We start from the raw sequence: 21,324 nt of genomic DNA on the forward strand, positions 1-21,324 counted from the left end.
CCTAGCTTGGTGGTGGGAAGGGGGTCAGTTAACACTACCAAATAGCCTTAAACTGATGGAGGTCAGAGAGGAGTCCAAGTTTCCTTGTTATGATATTGGAAGAGGTCTACATTCCTGGCATAGTTATTTTTCTGGCTACAACTTAACTAGGGCACTTCCTTCTGGACCTCAAGATCTATAATTATCTAAACTGTACACAACCTTTGGTGCAGGCTAAGGAAAGTTCTGTACTTGTTCTGTACCATCACAGACACTTTTTAGAAATGACCTCAGCTCTTGTCTCCTCCTTGGTTTGGCAGACATACAAACTGGTCATTTTGCTCTGGCTTTGACCACTGTCAACTTGGGCTCTCATCTCACTTTAATTCTGGATTTTTCTCAATGGGTTTTATCCTACTTTGGCTCTGGGGAAAAAAATTAAAAAATGGATCATCTCTTCTCTCAAACAAGAGTTCCTTGGTGCTATAGACCTTAATATTAGAGCTATTTCTATGAACATATTCCTGAATGAACGTGACTTCTGTCTAGGATAAAATTTTTAAAGTTTGACAAACTGAAATCTGCCAGGAAAAGTAGCCAGGAACTAGCTTAAATACCATATCTCTTTAGAAAATGCCAGTTAGGAGGGAAGGCTAGATGTCTACTTCTGCATTTGGAAAAAGCTAGGTTTAAATGGCCTTTGGGATCAGAGACGATCTTCGTTAGGGTTGTGGGAATGGACCCTCACAAAGTCAGCATTGGTTCCTTAATGTCATACTTATGCCTCATCAACTTGTAAAGGCCCAAACATGGGATCTCTGGGCCACCTAAATAAGGAGCACCTTCTCTTCAGAAAACAATCCACTAGAAGGCCCTGCCTAAAATTTCTACCCAGGTCTCTCCTAGATCACTTCATTTGCTAGAATAAAATGGAGAGGAAAGCAGAAAAAGGCCAGTAAAGATAAAATTAATTTATTTGCCCTCACAACTCCATGGGCCGCACTAGGCCCCACAGTCCTATAAGCATGCCCTGCAGCAGTGGGCTGGGAGTCCAGGTCTCTGGAGTGCCTACTCCCTTGTCCAGAGCTGCCTTAAGCTGGCTTGCTGCTGACCCCATCATCCTGCTCCCACATGCAAGAAGTGTTTAGGTCCACCTGCAACACACCCAGGCCTGCCTCTGGCAGTAAGGACAGGGCCCTGGGTGAGTGGGAGGGCAGGTGGGTTCAGTGCAGAGAGCTGCTGTTCTGCTCTTCAAAGGCCATCTTGCCCAGGAGCTGGCTGTCCAACTCCACCCCACTCACAGGTAGCTGGAAGAAGTTCATTTCGGCTGCTAAGGCCGCCATGGCAGAAGGGTCCTGGCCAAACTGGGCTCGTAACATCATGTCCATTTTCTCCAGCCTCCTCTTGAGCCGCTTGGCTTCCCGCTCCCGGATGAGCCGGGCCTGCCTCTTTTCTGGGGTTTCATTGGCCCGCTTCAGCCTCATAGCCTCCCGATCCCGCTGCAGCCGGCGTGCTCGCTGCTCATCTGTCTCCTGCATGCGCTGCAGGCGCTTGGCTTCACGGTCCCTCATTCGCCTTACTTCCCGCTCCTCTGGGGTCTCATTGTCCCGCCGACTTTTCTTGGCTGTGCGCTCTCGTTCCAGCCGCTGCAGCCGAACCTCCAAAGGCTCATTCTGTCGGCGTAGGGCCCACTTGCGAACACTGGGGGTCTGTGCTTCCAGTAGCTTTCGGTAGGCAGCACAATTGTTGCACACAAGCAGAATTCCAGCAGGGTACACTGGAGGACTAAAGGCAATGTCCTTCCCCTCAGCACTGGAGGGGCCCTCACTATGGGCTGGGGGTAGGGATTCCATGTTAAGTACTTCAGGGAGTTTCTCACTGGAATACAAAAATTTTGGATGGTTAGTGTCTCCTAGAAAGGCTCAAGTATCCAGCTCAGACTCACGCTGGTCCTATCAGGCCAGTTGCTCCAAGTTCACCACTAGGGGTCAGATTTGAGTACTTGAGAGACCTCTCCTATCTCTCCTACCCAGCACCTTCTCTGAGCTAGGGGGTCTACCAAGTTTTAAAGCCTTCCTTGAGGTAGAGACTGAGCGAAATGCCAGATATCCCCCACAAATGTGCAGTTTTCATTCCAGCTGGCTGATGGTGTTTGTAAGAGCTGTGTAGGGCAGTCCTTCTTGAGATGGAAGCTTGCCTGTAAGGGAGTCCACTGGCTCAACCCCTCCTGCCCTGGCCAACTCTGTAGAGTACCCCAGGCAAATGGAACTAGGACACAATTCACATACTTCCAGTCTTCTGGGACACAGTACAGACTATGTCCTCACATCAGGGGCCTCTCAGCACCCTGTAACTTCTTTCCCCAAGCTTTATCATGAATGTTATTGGACTCCCCCTGCCGCCCAACCATCTCTTTCTAGATGAAAATAAGAATATTTTCAGGGTAAAGAAATGGACAGGATTCAAAGAGAATTCATCTCTCTTTGGGGATAACTAATAAAATGGACATATTTACTAGCTTTATCACTTGTATTTCCAAAGAGTCAGTTGCCTTTGCATTACCTATTTCTAGCTTTTCTCTTGATTTGGGAAAGCAGAACCCATACCCAATAATTTGTTCCCAGAGCAAGAGGGTTAGGTAACCAGCTAACCTGTTAAATGTGGCATGGCTGGTAAAACGGGCTCCACACACAGCACAGTTAGACCTCTGGTCTTCCGAGTGGATTAGGAGGTGACGACCCAATGACCCTGGGGAGCTTAGGGCCCGGCCACAGACAGGACACATGTAGCTCTTGGCGCTCACCACTGCTGCAGTGTGCTGTAAAACAGAGCCTTAATCTGTAAACTCATGCTACTTTTAATATAATCTATGCCCACTCAGAAACTGCTTTCTGGGAAAATCCCCTTTCCTTAGTCTCAGACAAGGGATTTGCAAGTATGCTCCTTGCTTAGCACCTGGAAGTCTCTTGTGTTAACAGGCCTTCAGAAGGGCCAGACCATTCAGATTATGGTTTCAGATTTCATTAGTTTGAGTTTTGACTATATTCTGGAACATGTGGCTGGCTTGGTGAACAATAAGGCGCCAGAGCCAGAGCCCTCTTCAAAACCTGTGAAGAATTCATGCCTGGGATAATTTCTATCTGCTTACCTCACAGGTGTCTGTCAAGGGAGCAGTGAAGGCCAACTGCAGAAGCTGGCTGGGAAGACTGGTATCCAAAAGCATTTTGTCCTGTCTTTTCTTCAATCTTTTAAAAACAATCTTCTAAAGAAAGGCCTCTTTTCACGTATCAACTATCATTATGGTAAAACCCAGGCTGCATGTGTGCTAATGCCTTTCTAATATAGATCACAAGACACAGGTGCTCTGCAATTGGATCAGGGGCAAAAAGAGCACAAAAATTTGTGTTTTTCTGATCCCCTCATTTATACTTTTTCTAGTATCATAGAAACTTTTATGTTAACTCATTATTTCTTCTTTAAAACAAAGCCCTCATTTTTAACAGATGTTAGTTTCTATTTCACTATTTAAAATATGCATTAGGGCATCTAGGTGGCTCAGTTGGTTAAGGGCTTGACTCTTGATCTTGGCCTCAGGTCATGATCTCGGGGTTGTGAGACTGAATCCAACCCCCCTGGAGTTGGGCTCCATTGCTAGGAGTGGAGCCTTGCTTAGGATTCTCTCTTGTCCTCTGCTCCTCCCCCACCCCCTCTCTTAAAAAGAAAGAAAGAAAAGAAAACATTAAGTAACTTTGAAAAAAAAATACTTAATTTTCATAGTGCATCTGCTTGGGAACCCAGAACAGCTTTACCCAACATATCCCACTTATTCTCTAAAACATTCTGGGGACTAGAGTGGAGTCTTACTGGAAGCCACAATCCAAGGTTCCCCTGGGAGCTGGAAGCAAAAGCTAAACAAGCTGCTGGCATTCATGTTCTGGAGTGTGTGGCTCCCCAGCCCATACCTGGTACACATGAGCAATCAGCTGCTCCCGACTCCCACAGTCTAGCTGGCAGAGAGGACACTGGCAGATTCCAAGTAAGGGGTCAGAATTCAAGTTCCCCGTGACCTGCAATTCAACAAGCAGGCAATTCATTAACACTGTTTACCACTCTTTGCCCTGCCCCTACTTCTTTTAACAGGGTATCCTGTTAAAAGGAACACAACCTGATATCACATGTTATCCTTAGGTTCCTATTATGGGCCAAAGGGAAAAGTAATAGGGAAAGGGAATCACATTTGCTCCTATCTTCATTTTCTTCAAGACTTCCTGCCCTGAGGACATAGGGGCTGCCCCAGGGAGAACTGATCTATTTTACCCCCTCTCAGGATTAGCTTCCCTCCTGCTGTGCTTCTTGCAGGAATCCTCAGGAAACAATTTAAAGAGAAGAGAGCACCTCAGGTAACACTCTAACTTATATTTGCAAGAGTAGACTTCAGGAAGTTGGCTGATAGTCTTGCAAAAGTGATGTTCTGTCTGGAAAGAAGTAGGGAGGCCATGCTAGGGTTAGTGATATATGGGTAAATAGGAAAGCTGGTTTGTTGGGAGTTGTGTGTGAGGTTTGGATAAATGGAGCTGTGAAGGAAGACAGGCTTCACATGAAGGCCCAGGAGGCCACCAGAGGCAAGACCATTACTGTGGCTCAAGCCTCCTGGGCTTGGGAGCCGTTGTCACTTGCCTCATGCTCTGGCACTTCATTCCCACCAACAGGCTGCTCCGTATTTTCTAACTCTTTCTCCACTTTGACCACCCCTCCATCTTCCTCTGATGTGTGGGAAGAGACTTCATCTTGTGTGGTCTCCTCTTCATCACCCTCACTGTCACCTGGAACATACAAATTGGTCACTTGTTCTGATTTTTGCATGAATACATCTTGAGTTGCTTTCCACCTTAGGGTTTGTAGCTATAATGGAAAACATTTTCAGATCTTCCATAATAGAGTAGGTATCAATGTAAAGATTATATAGTTGGGTACAAATCATGTTAAGTGGAAGAGCTATAGCTATTGTTTATAATGTCATTTATACTACAGAGAAAATCTGAGGCAAAACTGCATTAGAAGATAGTTATTGGACCCTTATATTATCATAAAAGTAATTCTTCTTACACACAATTTCCAAATATCTCATACTTGAAATCACACCTCCATGTATCTCACACCATGCTCATTCCCACAACACACCACCTCTGACTTACCCACATTTCTCAGTGATTTTATTACTTAATTTTCTCCATAACCCCCTGCACAATTTTTCCATGGTATCACATATACTATTATATTCTGAGTCCCACTAATCTTTTCTCTCCCAACAAACCCTAAGGCACACTTAGAGAAAAACCAGCAAGTTTTTCCTTCCTCTTATTTATAAAGGAGGCAGTAGTTAATTAGTTAAAAATGATGTCACCCTCTAGGGAAAAGCTTGTTCAGTCCGGTGGTAAAAAGAGTACAGCAAACCACCTTAGGCCATTTGTTGTGCTACCTGACTCAGTGTGCTCTTACTCCACTAGTAACTCGGAATTCTAGGCTAAATAAATCCATTGTTTCTGTTGGTTCTCTGGATTATCTGACAGATAACTGACTGCATTAAGTGGAGGGGAACAAGCCATTCTATAGGATGAAATCTAATTTCTAGTGACTAAAGATTTGAGTTTGCTTTCATTTAGGGGCTAGGATGTGGCTATGGGGAGGTCTGCCTGTGGCTGGGGGATCTGCAAGGATTTTGTGGGCTGATGTTTTCCCCTATTACTTATAAAATGGGGGGGGGGGAATTTTTTAAACGCTACAGTTTACATTACAAAAAAAAGGAGTTTTTTCTGAAAAGGAAAAAAAGAAGTGCTAGTATCTTGAAGATCACAAGAAGAAGCAAAGCCTAGGAAAGCTGTGAGACCCCAGTCCCATCCCAACCACACTTAGATCCTGGATTCCTGGGCCGGACTGTGAGCAAGAGAAATACAAGGTAGACTTGCACCTGTGAGACTCAGCTTCCCTAGCTAACAGTGCTTGTCTTCTCTCTGCTATCCCTATGTAATGTTTAAATCCACCATTATCTGGGCAAAACTGATTACATTCCTTCTCTTCAAAGAAAAATCTAACCAGATCATCTGCTAGTAGTTACGTGTGTTCCTATTAAATATTCCACCAGCCTGGTGGACTGGATTTGGGCCCTGGAACATCTATGGTATGTATGCCTTATTCCCTAGCCCAAAGCTTTCATCTGAATTCATCTCAATAATGAAAGATTGGAACAGATTAAATCATACCATATTTTCTCACCAGTTTATCTGGAATATTTGTAAACTTAATCTAAGACAACATTGTATCAAACACATTACATGACTGATCAAAAATCCAAACATAGCTCTCTACTAAAAATATTTTTAAAAAGTAAGTATGTCTTCTAGAAGGATGATGCAGCTTTTCCAGAATGGAAACCTATTAGACTTTATAGATGTTGCTGTTCCTAACCTGTTACTCAAGCTGGTGGTTCCCACAGGTTTTCTAGAAATCTTTGGTTTCATTTTTCTGTACCTAAGCAATTAGATGCTAAATTATTGTTGGTTTTTTGTTGCTAAATTATTAGTTTGAGTGGAAACTATGATTCCTAGAAGGCTGCTGAACTCTTTCCCTCTTTGTTATTCTTCAACCCCAAATGTGGAGAAAAATAAAAAATGTCACTCTGAATTGACAGTAATACCAACCAATATCAGATGGATATGATTAGTAAGGTATGGAAATCATCCTAGGAAATAATACATCTCAAATATATTTGTTCAGGCAGGTCATGGGGCAGATGATCCATGAAGTTCAGCTAGTTACCAGCCACTGTTTTTTCCATCTCTTTCCAGAATTTTCTTAGGACTTGGTGTGGGAAGACCTTGGCTTTAGCATTTTATTTCCTTTTTTAAAAAATTTATTTTTTTAATGTCTACACCCACTGGGGGTCAAACTCTTGACTCCAAGATTAAGAGTCACCTGTTCTACCGAGTGAGCCAGTCAGGTGCTCTGACTTTAGCATTTTATATGATGCATAATCTCATCAGTAAGCAAATCTTCTTGTGTAACATTAAACTGGGTACTCAGGCAAAAGTTTCATTAATGCCACTCTTACATTTTGTTGTGAGTATACAGACTGTAGGAGACAGAGATTCTCTTCTTTTCATTTGGCCTAACCCAGGGACAGGTTGAGTACTAATTATCCCTATGCACCTATCACAGTCATCACAAACCTGTCTGTATATGGTACTGCACCAACTACTGCAGTCCATGGGTTAAAAAAAAATAATGCCAAACCTGTCCTCTCTCTGGATAAGCATATGCTCATATAACTTAGAGCACCTTTGGAAACACTGAGGATCCACAAATCTTCATATCTTCCTCCCAACCCCCATGCACAATCCCCAGAGCACACACACTCTGATAATTCTTCTCCCATTGCCCTGAGTCATTACCAGAAGGTGCAGAACTCACTGCTACTGGAGTCCTGATCTCTTAGTTGTTGGATAGCTTGTCGCTGACTGCCAAGGTCTCCAGGAAAATCAGTTTTCATCATCGCCTGGCGGGCTTGCTCTTCTAGCCCAGCAAATACTTGATCCCCTGGTGGTCACAAGGAAAAATAGTCAGGCCACCAGCTGGGCAGCATAAATCCCCAGGCAAGCTGGTTGAAAAGTCAGACCATTCAAAGGTAGGAGACAGGCAGGTACCCTATGGTGGGGTCATTCATCTCTAAGTCAGCTTGCTGCTTCCTAGAATTTCTGGGCATGGCTACTCTTCCTAGGTAGTAAGCCAGATGCTCTAGAAAGTATAACTTGCTTAAATCCTCCTAATCTTGAGTCCTTTCAAAAGGTTATCAATTGCTACTTTACAAATTTAGATTCAGAATCTCAATTCCATTTATAACCTTCCATCAGGATTGGTGAGAGAGGCAGAAGAGGCAAAGTGATAGGATGATAAAAAGGGCAACATATCTGGGCACAATCTCTGAATCTTAGTGTACTAACATTATGGCCCTGACTCAGTGTCTATCTCTGACTATAAACATGTGCTTCGAATAATCCTTCCAAACAACAATCTCTCTAATCTCATCTTTCAGCCACCCTCCTTTCAAGACATGGTTTGGAAGTTCTTCCTTGCTTCTCCTATGTCTATCAGAATTAACCACAAGCAAATCAACAACTGCTTGAATAATAAATTAAAAGAACAGATAATATATGAACTCATTTTTGCTGAGGAATGAACTTCCTGAACCACACCAACTAATTAACAAAAAATAATATTTTATCTAGTCTCCTTGGTCAATGTGGTCTTTTTTCTTTCTTCTTTTCTTGTATGAAATATCCAAAAGCCCTGGACCTGTCCTTGAGTATGCATTTACTTTTTTTTTTCTTAATTTATTTATTTATTCATGAGAGACACAGAGAGAGAGAGGCAGAGACATAGGCAGAGGGAGAAGCAGGCTCTTCACAGGGAGCCCGATGTGGGACTCAGTCCCGGATTCCAGGATCACGCCCTGAGCCAAAGGCAGCTGCTCAACAGCTGAGCCACCCAGGTGTCCCTGCATTTACTTTCGATGAACTCTGCCTACAATCTGTGTGGTTACTGAAGAGTTAACATTTAAGTACTCTTTTATTTCCAAAAGGCCGGCATAAAGAGAAAAAAGAATTGAGTTTCTAGAGGTTTCCATTATCTCAGTCAGAGTGGAAACTACAGTCCCCATTCTCCAGCCACCAAGAGAGAATAATAAACAGCCCTCGTGAAATGTCTGACAATAGGCCAGGCACTTTCTTACTGGAGAGAAAGGAAAGTAAACAGGCTCGGGTTCCAAGACAGGATACAATGAGGTAGGAGAAATGGTCAGTTGACCTGTGCTATCGTTGTCAGGCAATGAAAGAACTGATGTGAAGCAGACTTCATGTGATTCACTTAGGCATTTATTCGGCAAAAATTCAGTGAGCGTCCATATCCTAAGTGCTAAACACTAATAATAACTACTATTTGGTATGTCCTAGTTCCAGGCTCTATGTTAAGTGCTTTATAGTTTTTATCTTAATTCTCTGCCAAACTCTATGTGGTAGGTATTCCTACCCATATTTTACTTAAGAGAAAACTAAAGTTTATAGTAGAGCAAAGTATTCGAACCAGGTCTGTACAGCTCTAATATCCATATTTTTAAACTGCTAAGAGAGATGTAAGCAGGTTAGATGGTTCATCAGAGTAGTTTTGCTGAAAACAAATGCTTGTCTCTGTGTGAGAAGAATGGCTCTGGTCCTAGCGATAATATTACCATCATACCATAAGTAACTCATGCTACACTTCAAATACCAAAATACTATTCTCAGGGCCAGTAAATGACAAAGGGGCCCATCATTTGGATGGTTCTGATACCCTGTGATGAGTTACCATGCTGAGGTGAGACTAACCCCGGGGCTACTCTGATTGATAATGTGAGTGGGAGGAGAGGTGGTGAGTTCAAGTGAACTTCTAGCCACACAACCCTCAAGTAAAAGAAAAATAAGCTGCTTTAAATTCATTTTCAAAATATCACAATCACAAGCTGGATATAAATTACTGCTAAGGAAAGCAAAACATGAATGCTGTTATAAGCACCTCCTTATCCTCTTTGCAGAAGGAAAATATTTTTCTTCATGGTGGTTGCACTGTAACCACAAGACCATGGCCAACTGCACTAGTTATGGAGTTCTTCTGGGTAGATGCATGCTTTCAGACCTAGAAACCATGGGCAGAAATGGCACTAAGGAACATGTTATATACCAGCAGATAATTATCAAGGGGCAGACCATTCTCATCAATGACACTTCTCATCTCTAAAGAAACAACCTAGGTTTATAATGCGTGAAGAATACTTTTTTTTCCCTTAATAGGTAATTACCATTAGATTAGTAGAAGGGCCTCTAAAAGAATAAATGCTTTTCAAGATCAACTAGTAATTCAGTTTAGATGTACCAACTTGAGCTCAAATTTTTAGTCTATTGATATTGTCTAGATATTTAGGCCTTCACAGAACAGAGGAGAGTCTATTCCATATGATGGCCCTATCTGGGACTTTTGCTGGCAATCCCACTTAGGATAGTTGGAATAAATTAATTCTGTTATTCCTTTTTGTCAGTATGGAAAGAAAAGCTGTGCTCTTATATTTGGTTCTATTCCTCACTTGGGAAAAAGGGTAAAGTAAAATTCATTCCTCAGGGCTATTCCTATCTTAAACATCAGTATAAAGCAAAATATATAAAAATCTTTAAAAAAGTGATTTTGGCATATCTCAGGAGAAGATATGTGAATGATCTTCCAGTAATCACTATTTACCTAAGTTCCAAATCCCACTGTCCAGAACTATCCTCTCGTAAAAGGACAGTGATATTTTGCGCTATGATACTGAAAGTGGTGATACCTTTTACATACCTAAAAGTATGTCATAGTAACTCAAGTCAAATGTGATCCATAGAGATACTGGTGCTTAAGAAGTGTTATATAATTGCCTGCTTTTATAATGCAGAATTATTATTTTCCTTCTATCTTGAGACTATTGTAGTAGGTTAAAAAAAACCCTCAGGTCTCTAGATATTAATGTAGGGCAACCATCTTATTTAACATGGGTATTTATTTATCTATTAATAGCTAAGAACAAGTCATCTAAGCTCTACAGTAAAAAGGAAGGTGCCACCTCTTTTTTTTCTTTTTGGTATAAAATCAAGATACTATTTGTCTGATTTGACTGTTTCTCAGACAAGAACAAGGCCATCCAACCAAGTCTGTAGAACAGATGAAAAGCCCGGGATGAAAGTTACTAGAAAGGCAAAGATCTTACAATTCTCTGCTTTAAGTCCTTGGTGCAATTAAATAAATGCAATTTCTGGCTGACTGAAGTTAAGTAAAGCAAAGCATCTGAAAAAAAATTCTAAAAGACCAGATGTCGAATTCAGAAAAAAGTGAGCTAGTCTTGGGAATGAGAACCTTAGGATTCCATTCCAGCTGACAGTATCTGTAACCCAAGGTGCTACCACATGCTGGGAACACAGCCATTTACCTCACAAGGATGCTGACAGAACGAACAAGGACAAAACAAGTTGTGCTTTTTGAAGAGAAGGAACTTTAAAGGCTTTTTTTCCTATTCCTCTGTAAAAGCCAAGAAGCTTGTATTGGAGTTCAAAATTTTTAGTCTTGTTTGTACTTTGCAATCTGAAAACAAAAGTGCCTTAAGGTTTTTAGTGGTTTGCTTAGCATAAACACACCAAATGAGAGTATACAAGGGACTCTATTTTCAACCTCTCTAGAAACAGTTGACAGAAACTTTTACTCAGGAGGAGGTGAGATCTAAAAGCCCATCAGCAGTTTCTCCGAGACTAACAATTCTGGGCTTTTTATTCAGAAAGCTCTGTGTCAAATCTGTTAATGAACTAAGGAAACTACAGAAATATTTCTGGATGTTTCTGAGGAAAGGAGAGATCATTATGGTAATTTAGATACAGAGGCAGTCCTGAGGAAAGCTGAGTAACTGCCAGTGCAGCCTGCCTGTCGGCTTTTAAAGTGGATGTGACACATGCTGCCAGGCTACAGCAGTGGGATTCTTTATATATTCTTTTCGGCAGGCTTTGAGCTTCACGCCACAATCTTCTTCCCAGAAGGCAGATGTAATGGAGCTCAGCCATTACTCTACTGGAGTGCTGATTGGCTTTAACATTTCAACAAAACTTGTGCAGACATTCTTGCCTCCCAGACCTTCAGTCCATTCCATTTACTTTAAATAGATGAGCAGCATTAAATTCAATACATTTGACTGGTTCCATTTCACTGCAAGGGAAGAGGAGACCCAAGTGGCCAGCAGACTGAAATTACCTATTCCTACTTGCCATTATTGTCATGGGCAATGAGAAGATGCCTTTTTGAAAAAGGAAGGATCAGCTTCAGTCCCCAAACAGTTAATAAGTAGAAAGTCCTGAGAAACCAGGGAATCTTAGTGTCTTTTCTTTGGTAGTCAGACTTAGTCTATTACCTGAGAAGCCTCCATAGTTCCCTTCCCAAATGCATTACTGAAAACAGCACCTCCCTGTGGGTCTGCTTTTTAGTTACAGCTAAACATTTCTGTTCACAGCCCTCCTAATGGTCCCTACCACAAAGTCCTCATAGTCCCACCCACTCCACCACAGTATGATGTTCACTTGCTCTGGAAACTATTTCTGCCACTGTGGATACATGATAGTCTCTTCTCCATGGCCTATTTGTCCTTCTGTTTTATTTTTTATTTATTTTTTAAGATTTTATTTATTTATTCATGAGAGACACAGAGAGAGAAAAAGGCAGAGACACAGGCAGAAGGAGAAGCAGGCTCCATGTAGGGAGCCCGACCAGACACAAGACTCGATCCAGGGTCTCCAGGATCAGGCCCTGGACTGAAAGTGGCACTAAACTGCTGAGCCACCCAGGCTGCCCTGTCCATCTTCTCCTTCTGCCTGTGTCTGCCATACAGGCCTCCACTGGCTTCCTCTGGCCTTATCATGATCATGCCCTCATCTCCGCCACTCTCTTAAGGCCTACTCTCCTTAAATCTAACCAAGTCTCTTTGGACAGGTGGCTTTTATAGGTAAATGTCCAACTCCTCTGATTGCCTTATCTGTGACCCCCTTATCTCTTACTGAGAGTACCTTTCCTGCCCTGTCTTCTTAGGGTCACATCCATGTCTTTAATTAATACTCATTTTCTTTTTTTTTTTTTTTTTAAGACTTTATTTATTTATTCATGAGAGACACAGGCAGAGGGAGAAGCAGGCTCCATGCAGGGAGCCTGATGTGGGACTTGATTCCGGGTCTCCAGGATCAGGCCCCGGGCTGAAGGCGGCGCTAAACCACTGAGCCACCCGGGCTGCCCTAATACTCATTTTCAACCAGAGAGGAGAAGACAATCCTCCTAAACCTCTGTACTGGATTACGTAGGCCAGAGATATTCCTCTTGACAATCCTCACATTCAGGCCAACTACATTTCACTGTTATAGCAGCAATTTCTAAACTCTTCCTAAACCACTCACTCACCTTTATATTTAGACTTCCACATCCACCTATACTCCTAGGAGCATCAAACTTGCTCTCTTATAAAACTTTTATAGGACTTAAGTTGAAAAATTGTGTATTAATCTAAACTCATTAACCTATACAATGCTGAAGCTCTCCTGATTCTTCTGTTCCTACTGTTATCTTTCTCACTCTTAAAATTACCCAGTAAGTTAAGGTACATAGTACCTGGCATACAGTACGTTTTTAATAAATTTTAATCCTCTTATCTAACTCCTTGACCAATCTATCCTCTCATATGTAGAGTTCTTTCCTCAAGAAAAAACCTATCATATGTTATGCCACTGAATTCTTGCAGATGTTGCTGTACCTTAGTTAGTCCTCCATAATAATAGGGTGCTATTGGGCTCTTTTTTAAATATTTGGGTAAAGATGCTTATCTGCCCAGATCATAGGAAACTGGTTAACTATATCAAATCTGCTTTGATATATTAATGTTAATTTAGGGCAGCCCCGGTGGCTCAGCGGTTTAGCGCCGCCTTCAGCCCAGGGCGTGATCCTGGAGACCTGGGATTGAGTCCCACGTCAAGCTCCCTGCATGGAGCCTGCTTCTCCCTCTGCCTGTGTCTCTGCCTCTCTCTCTGTGTCTCTATGAATGAATAAATAAAATCTTTAAATTTTTTAAAAAGGCACTTTTGAACATCCCCTATAAGCAGTGCTAGAAGTAGAGACGAATAGCAGGAAGTATGAGTGGGACATAGTCTCTGCCCTCTAGAATTACCCAGTCTTATGGATGAAATAAAACAAATATAGAAAACTTCTGAGAAACAATGCAAGGCAATAGTGCATACCTGGTTTTCCTGTTACCAGTCTTTATCTTGTGTGATCTATCCCACACACTGCTTTGTCGTCCTAAAACACTGCATTCTAAATGTCACTCCACTTGCTCTGCTTGAAAACTGTCAGTACTTCCTTATAGCCCACAGTATGAACTATAAACTTGGACTGGCCTTCAGGACTCTACAATGTAGAGTTAAACATCTCCAACCTCATCTCATGTCCTATGACATCTGGACAAATAAAGCTTCTACTTCATACAAAGTTTCCTTATCCCCTAAATATGTGCATTCCTTTTTTTTTTTTTTTAAGATTTTATTTATTTATTTTAGAGGAAGACAGAGAGAGATAGAGAATGCATGTAAAGCAGAGTAAGGGGCAGAGGGGGAGAGAGAGAATCCCAAGCCAACTCCCTGAGCTGAGCATGGAGCCCAATGTGGGGCTCAATACCATGGCCCTGAGATCATGACCTGAGCCAAAATCAAAAGTCAGAAGCTCAACTGACTCAGCCACCCAAGCGCCCCTGTGCATTCCTTCTTGTATCTTTGCTCACATCATTTCCCCTACCTAATTTTACCTCTTCCTTCTTCCTTTTTTAAAAATTCACTTCCTACCTTCTAAGGCCCAGTTCAAGTTCACAGTCTAGGGCCTCTTCCATGAAGCATTCCCTGCTACCTCAGTCCATGGAACTCTCTTCTTCACCTTCTGTAGTATACACAGTCTGCAGCACCCTTATATGATACTCAGCATATACTACTTGTGTTTTTAGATATTATTTTATGTATGTGGCTACATTATCGGTTTATATATCCTTACATTGGTTTACAGCCCTGGCATCTAGCATAAGACATTGTACAGATATCTTATAAATGTTTGTAAATGTGAACACTAAGGATGAAACAAGTGCACATACTAAAGCAGATTTCTAAAACCTCCAGCAACTAGACACACTTTAAACCTATCATGTTCAACCTCTTTAGCCCTTTTTTCCTTCACAAATTAGTGTGAGCCTTTCACCTAAATTCAGATTACTCTTTCATTTCAACCCTCAATGTTCCCAGGTTCTAGAAGACAAAACCCAGTACTCACAGTGAACTTTATTCGGATTTGTCTGTTTCCGACGGGACATGTTTCCCCAATCCAAGAGCTCTGGCCTTTCCCAGTTTCACAACTGGATATGTTACTACCTCCTTGCAGGATGCTGACCTATAATAAAAAAGATATTGTTAGCACATGTCTTTTTTCCCAGAAAATAAACAAAAGTAGACAAAATTAAAAAGACTTTTAAAAATAATCATTGAGCATACAAAACTCACCGGTTATAAATAATTGATTCAAAAAAGGAAAGGAATAGATTTCTAGCATAACATCAAGGTCCCAAGAAGTTTAAGAGGGGACTCCTTCAAAGGATTTAGAGAATTCCACTCTAAATCTATCTGTGGAATCCAGAATTCTGTTAAGTGATCATGATCAAGGTCATAGGATAGAAAATGAAGCAAAAAACTCAGGCAAACAGCTTTAGAAGCACTGCAGGTTCAAAGGGGTAACCCCCATAAATGCAAAAGAAAGCAAAAGGAAGGCAAGGAGGGTGGCAGCTCACATGTTCCATGCCCACTGCAAGTCAAGCCCTGCAATCTGAACAAACGGGAGCCTCCAGATGTTTTTTTCAAAAAGTTACCTTGTCTGGAGGTGACAAAGCATCACACCTCTGTGAGGCACGAAACATCGCAAAACTTTTAGGCGTCTATCAATGCAATCAACAGGGGAAACAGAGCCCCTATCTAGTGAAGTCGGCACAGTGCTGGGCACTGTGGATGACAGGGCACTAAATCAAATCAGGCTTCCAATGTTGAAGATGAGCTCTCACCAGAAGAGTCAGATGCACTCCATACTGTTGAGTAGTAATTCAACCTCCAGTGTGGAACATCAGTCTGGCCCGGCTAACAGAGTGGCAAAGTTAATAACTTTAGTGCCTCCTTTCAATCCAGCCTCTATGTAGCAAAGAGATTAGTGGGAAGAGCAAAGAGAAAAGCTCCCCAAAAAAAGAAGTGCTGCAGAGACCTGCATCTGCTCCCCTGAAATTGGAGAACAGATACTTAAGCATGGAGGTTCCCAGTTAGTTTATAAGAAAGACTTTCCCAGCAGTAAGTGTTGTTAGAGAGTCTGAGATGGATTAGTAGTTAAAACTGTGAAATTTTCTATGAAAGGCACAGTGAATAAACAGATAAATTAAAAAAGAGAGATTCCCTTTTCTACCAAAAATAAGAATATGGATCTGGTCACCCTCTAAATTTTCTTCCAGTTCCCTGCCTTTTCAAATTGTACTTACACTGAATAAGCAAGTAGTTTAATGCCTTAGGAGGCACTAAGAGAGGCAATTGCTAACTATACTTTGCTCTCCAGTTAGTGAAGACTCTTCTCCTGTTATGCCAACTAACTCCTAGCTAGAAAGGACCTCAGACCTGTAATCAGATCCTGCCTCCCCTTACCAAAAGAAGAAAGAAACCGCAAATGGCAAAGACAGGCCTCCACAGGAAGTGGCAAAGGAAGCAGCTTTCAGGCAGTCTTCTATCATATCTGCATATTAAACACAGTTCTTTTTCAGACCTTTAATTAAACAACAACAACAACAACAACAAAAAACAAAAACCCAACAAAAAACCCAACTCCAAATGTATACAGTAAAAGTCAATTTTAACTAGTTAGAGGGCAGTATGCTGAGTGCTAATGGTATGTATTCTCCATCCTAAGTTTTGTTTGGATAAATCATTTCTTTCTAACCGAGCAGTTACTTTATTCATGGAAGCAGTAAAGGAATATTCACTTTGAGTCTTTTCCTATAACTCTGGGGAATCACAAAGTAGAAAGTTGAATAAAACTGCAGTTTGTCTATCATTTTTTTTCTAAAACTTGCAGAGCTGCACTTCTCTATTATATAGGGAAAAATATTAACTAATCTTTAAATTTTCTCTTCATCGAGATCAGAAATTGAAACTGTGAGATACTGAAAGAAGGGCAAATAACTTGAGACAGGCTCAATTCAGATCATCCTGGTGAGGCAACAGTTCAATACTAAAGCTCCAAGTCAGAAACAGAGATGAGCATCTGCATATTTAAATAGGCAGCGTCCACGGCATCTCACTATCCTCCTAGTGGCCGAATGGGGAACTGACCAGATGGTACCCAATGGGACTTCACACCTGAGGGATTAAGGGGGCGGGGGGAAGCACCCTTTTCTCCCTCAAAAAAAGAAAGCCTGTGGAGTCGTGGGCTCTTGAAAATAAAAAAAGAAAATACATACATACAGAAATGGCAATGTAAGTGCATTCTTGACTACACAGCAAGATCTCAAGAGATCAGACAATAGTCTTACAGGCAATAAAAGCTAATAAAATTCATAGCCACACTGCCCTAAAGATCACTCATCCGGTTTTACTTTTAACACTGCCTCAGTTCCCAAGCCCGAATCTGAAACCAACACAAAAAATGTAAATGAAGAGCCGCCTGAACATCACCATCTGGAAGAAAAAGAAAAAAATGGGACGGGGGGGGAAGAAAGGTAAACGGTGAGATTCAGGCTTACAAGGGATGCTATGTAAAAAGGAAGGGAGCTTTGTCTTCAGGACGAGGTTAAGAGTCCTCGGGGGTGGTGGTGGGGGGCAACATCTCCCCTTAACATTGTCCCTGCTCTCCCACAGGTGTTAGGTTGCAGCTTCCAGAACACACCACAGACTTGAGCATGAAAAAAAACCAAACAGGTGAAATCCAAGCTTTAAGAAAAGAGGGTGCACTCCCACCTCCAGCTCTGGTGCAGTTCCCACGGCGCAAAGTAAACTCGCCTGAACCCCAGCGATCTGTATCTGCCAAAAGGGAGAGGACAAGGCAGCGGGTCACGCAGCGGCCCCGCTGTGCACCCCGTTCCCACTCGCCCGGGGCTGGAGCATGTGCACCGTCGGCCAAGAAGGTCCCCTTGGCTTCTCCCGGCACGGACACAGGTAGATTCCCCGGAATTCCCGACAAAAGCCAGAGGTGTTCCGAGGCGGCCCAGACCAACCCTCGGACCACACAGTCCTCTCCGAAATCTATATTTAGGAGGCGCTCGGCGGGCCCGCGCCGCGGGGCTGCCACCGGGTCGGCGCTCGCACGCCCTCCGCCCCCTCGCGCGGCCCCACCCCCGCCTGTCAGACGCCGGGCCGCCGCGCCGCGCCGAGCCCCGCCCCGCCCTGCCCGACCCGGCCGCCCCTCCCGCGCCCGAGGCCGCCGGGGGGCTGCGGGGCGGCCCGCGGGGAGCCGGCGGCTCCGGCCTCTCCTCTGGACGCGGGCGCCGGGGCAGCGGCGGCGCCTGGCCGAGCCCGGGCCCCCTCCCGGACGCAGACAGACAAAAGGACCGACAGCCGGCGACCGGGGGCAGGGCGAGGCGGCCCTGCATCCTCAGCCCAGCCCCGCAGGGAAGGAGACGGGGGTCTTTTTTACCCGGCGCCTCGGCGCTCCGCGGCGCTCCGCGTCCCTGGGCCCCGCCTCCGGACAGACGGACCGCCGGACAATGGGCCACGGGCCGCAGCTCGGGCCGGCCGCGCCGGGGCTCTCGGGACTGGGCCCCGGCAGGCGGAGGGCGGCTTCGAGCCGAGCCGGTGGCGGGGAGCCGAGGGGCGGCGCTGCAGACGGACAAAGCCAACGGCAGACAGACAGACGGAGGGGGAAAAGATGGCGACGCGGGCGGCGGGAGCGCGCTGCTCGCGCACCCGCAGCGAGCGGGGCGCGTGCACGAGCCTCTCCTCTCCTCTCTCCCCCTCCCCCTCCCCCAGCCCGGTCCCCCTCCCCGCTCCCCAGGCGCGCGCCCGGCGGCGTGGGCGGGGCTCGGGGAGAGGGGCCTGGGAGGCGGGGCCTAGGGAGCATCCAATCACGGGCGCCCTCGCGCCGCGGAGACCACCCAGCCTCGTCCCGCGGTGGGTCTGTCGGCGGCGCCCGCGGCCTCCCCGCTGCCCTCCCCGCTGCCCTCACCTTTCCTGGACCTGCGAACTCCGCCCTGACAGTCAGCTCCGATCCTGGTTTCTTACCCCGCCTTTGAATTCAGCCACAAAACCCACATCCCCCAACCACAGCTCCACCGCAGGTTCCCCCTCTCCGTAGCCCAACCTTAGTCTCCCCCCAACCCAAGCCTGTTCCCCTTGGCTGCCCGCACGCTTCGTGGGGGTTTTTTTTTCCGACCCCCCCAAGGCATTTAACGTGACCGACACCCAGGGGCCACAGGCCTTGGTGGGAGGGGCCAAGTTCCGCTGTCAGAATCTCCGAGGAGAAAAATCTTTAGATTTCTTTTAAGGCGTTTAAGTTTCCAACATGATTCTTAACTAATAACAGTAGCTGTTGACCTCGGGGCAGAAGATACAGAGCAGAGTAACTTTGGTACTGTTAACCACTTAAGGGGCGTTTGGGGCAATTGAAAGTGGTTAGACTAATTTCCTAATAAGACACCTTCCCTTATCATCATCCCTGTTTCCCCACTACTTTCCTTTCCTTCCTCTTACTCTGTCTTCTTGTAGAATGCCTAAGACTGCCTCTGACATAGCTTACTTGAAGTAGGGAATGGAGTGAAAAGAAGATGAGATCTGGTAATAGGATATCTAGCCTTGGGTCCCAGCCCCGCCACTGACCGGCCTGGTGACTTGCAGCAAGTCTCTATTCCTGAACCTCTGCTTCCTAAAATGTAAAATGGGTAACAATGTAATCATCCCTAACCCCTACTCTCTTGGGTTGCTGCAATCATAGGATTAAGTAAAATGAAGATATGATAGCATTACGCAATTAGTCCTTGTGACTCCTGGGCCCAGGAAGGCAGAAGAGCTTATGAAGATGCTGACCCTTGTTTTAAGCAACCGAGTCCTGGTATTTGCTTAAAGTGCTTTTGCAAAATGTTCTTCCCATAAATCTCCAGTGAGGTGTCTTGTGTTTAATGTGAGAGAATGGCTGTATTGAAGGAACTTAGTCCTTCACAATTGTGTGGTAAACAGCTTCATTCATTCATTCACTTATTGTGGCTGGGATACTTAGGTAGAAGTTATTATTTAATTTTAGTTAACGAAACATTTTAATTTCATTTTAAATTTTAATTCCTAAGTAGCCAGAAAATGGAATATTCTCATCTAAGTAGAAGTTTTTAAGACAGTTTCATATAGGGGGCACCTGGTGGCTCAGCGGTTGAGCGTCTGCCTATGGCTCAGATCGTGGTCCTGGGTCCTGGGATCCAGTCCCGCATCAGGCTTCTCGCAGGGAGCCTGCTTCTCCCTCTGCCTATGTCTCTGCCTCTCTCTGTTTCTCTCATGAATAAATAAAATATTTTTTATTTTTATTTTTTTAATAAAATATTTTTTAAAAGACAGATTCGTAAAAAAAAAAAAAAAAAAGACAGATTCGTATGAGAATGCAAGCTGGAATAAATTGCACTACTAGGCATTTACCCAAAGGATGCAAAAATACTAATTTGAAGGAATACATGCACCCCAATGTTTACAGCAGCATTATCTACAATAGCCAAATTATTGAAAGAGCCCAAATATCCACCAACTTATGAATGAATAGAGAAGATGTAGAGCATGTGTGTGTGTGTGTGTGTGTGTGTATACCCACACACCTAATGGAATATTACTCAGCCATAAAAAGAATGAAATCTTGCCATTTACAATGACATGGATGGAGCTAGAGAGTATTATGCTAAGCAGAGTAAGTCAGTCAGTGAAAGACAAATACCATATGATTTCACTCATATGGAATTTAAGAAACAGATGAAATGAGAGGCAAACCAAGAAACTCTTAACTATAGAGGAGAAACTGATGGTTACCAGGGGGAAGGTGGGTAGGATGATGTGTTTAATATGTGGTGGGGATTAAGGAGTGTGGCACTTGTGATATGCACCAGGTGTTCTATCTAAGTGTTGAATCACTGAATTCTACACCTGCAACTAATACAACCCTATCTTAGCTAACTGGAATTTAAATAAAAACTTGGGAAAAAATAATGCAAGCTGGAATAAACATTGGCTTTTATACTTAATAATTCTTGATGAGTTTAGATTGAGGGATGCAAATATAGCTTTATTATGTCACTTGAAAGTTGACATAGATGATATTTTCAACATGAAAATAGCAAACAGGTAAAACACGAGGAGAAAGCCTCCAGTGAAATTTCTTGGCTTCATCATTAAGTTACTGTATGAAGCTGGGCAGCTTGTTCTATCTCCTTGAGCTGCAAATAAAATAGGATCATAATAATGCTATTCCTATAACCTTCCTGTGTCTCTGAGGTGATGTGACTGGGTTATAATCAAATAAGGAGAAAAGTACTAAATAAGGAATTAGTTTCTTTTCCTCTGATCTCACCTAAACTTGTAGATCTAGAAGACTCTTTTATTAAGCATGGGTTTTCTTCAGCTTCATTTTTTATTTCTACTTTCCCAATCAACTCAGAGTTGTGCTATTATTTTGCCACTTCAA

General features: G+C 43.6%; 1 protein-coding gene across 12 annotated transcripts; it reads right to left on the reverse strand.

The window, feature by feature from the left end:
- Positions 1-935: 935 nt before the first annotated feature.
- Positions 936-18,577, reverse strand: ZNF821 (zinc finger protein 821). 12 transcript variants are annotated; one of them, XM_025426730.3, is made up of 10 exons: positions 18,310-18,567; positions 17,634-17,696; positions 16,326-16,413; positions 15,704-15,776; positions 14,926-15,042; positions 7,447-7,572; positions 4,657-4,802; positions 3,942-4,046; positions 2,631-2,797; positions 936-1,857 (listed from the first exon to the last, which is right to left on the reverse strand). In XM_025426730.3, the coding sequence occupies exons 5-10, from the start codon at positions 14,963-14,965 to the stop codon at positions 1,203-1,205; spliced, it is 1,239 nt and encodes a 412-aa protein (XP_025282515.1). In that variant the 5' UTR covers positions 14,966-15,042; positions 15,704-15,776; positions 16,326-16,413; positions 17,634-17,696; positions 18,310-18,567; the 3' UTR covers positions 936-1,202. The 12 variants fall into 12 exon arrangements, with proteins under 12 accessions (XP_025282515.1, XP_025282513.1, XP_025282521.1 ...); XM_025426728.3 differs by lacking the exon at positions 15,704-15,776; XM_025426736.3 differs by lacking the exons at positions 7,447-7,572; positions 15,704-15,776 and having other exon boundaries at positions 18,310-18,574.
- Positions 18,578-21,324: the final 2,747 nt, after the last annotated feature.

This window comes from Canis lupus, chromosome 5 (assembly GCF_003254725.2).
Source record: "Canis lupus dingo isolate Sandy chromosome 5, ASM325472v2, whole genome shotgun sequence".
Classification (NCBI taxonomy): domain Eukaryota; kingdom Metazoa; phylum Chordata; class Mammalia; order Carnivora; family Canidae; genus Canis; species Canis lupus.

Bases quoted from the DNA above. Each gene is read 5' to 3' on its own strand.
- ZNF821 (XM_025426734.3), bottom strand. From the start codon at position 14,965: ATGTCCCGTCGGAAACAGACAAATCCGAATAAAGTTCACT. The intron at 7,573-14,925 runs GTGAGTACTGGG...TGTGACCACCAG, and splicing joins AAATCCGAATAAAGTTCACT to GGGATCAAGTATTTGCTGGG. The intron at 4,803-7,446 runs GTGAGTTCTGCA...TGTATGTTCCAG, and splicing joins AGATCAGGACTCCAGTAGCA to GTGACAGTGAGGGTGATGAA.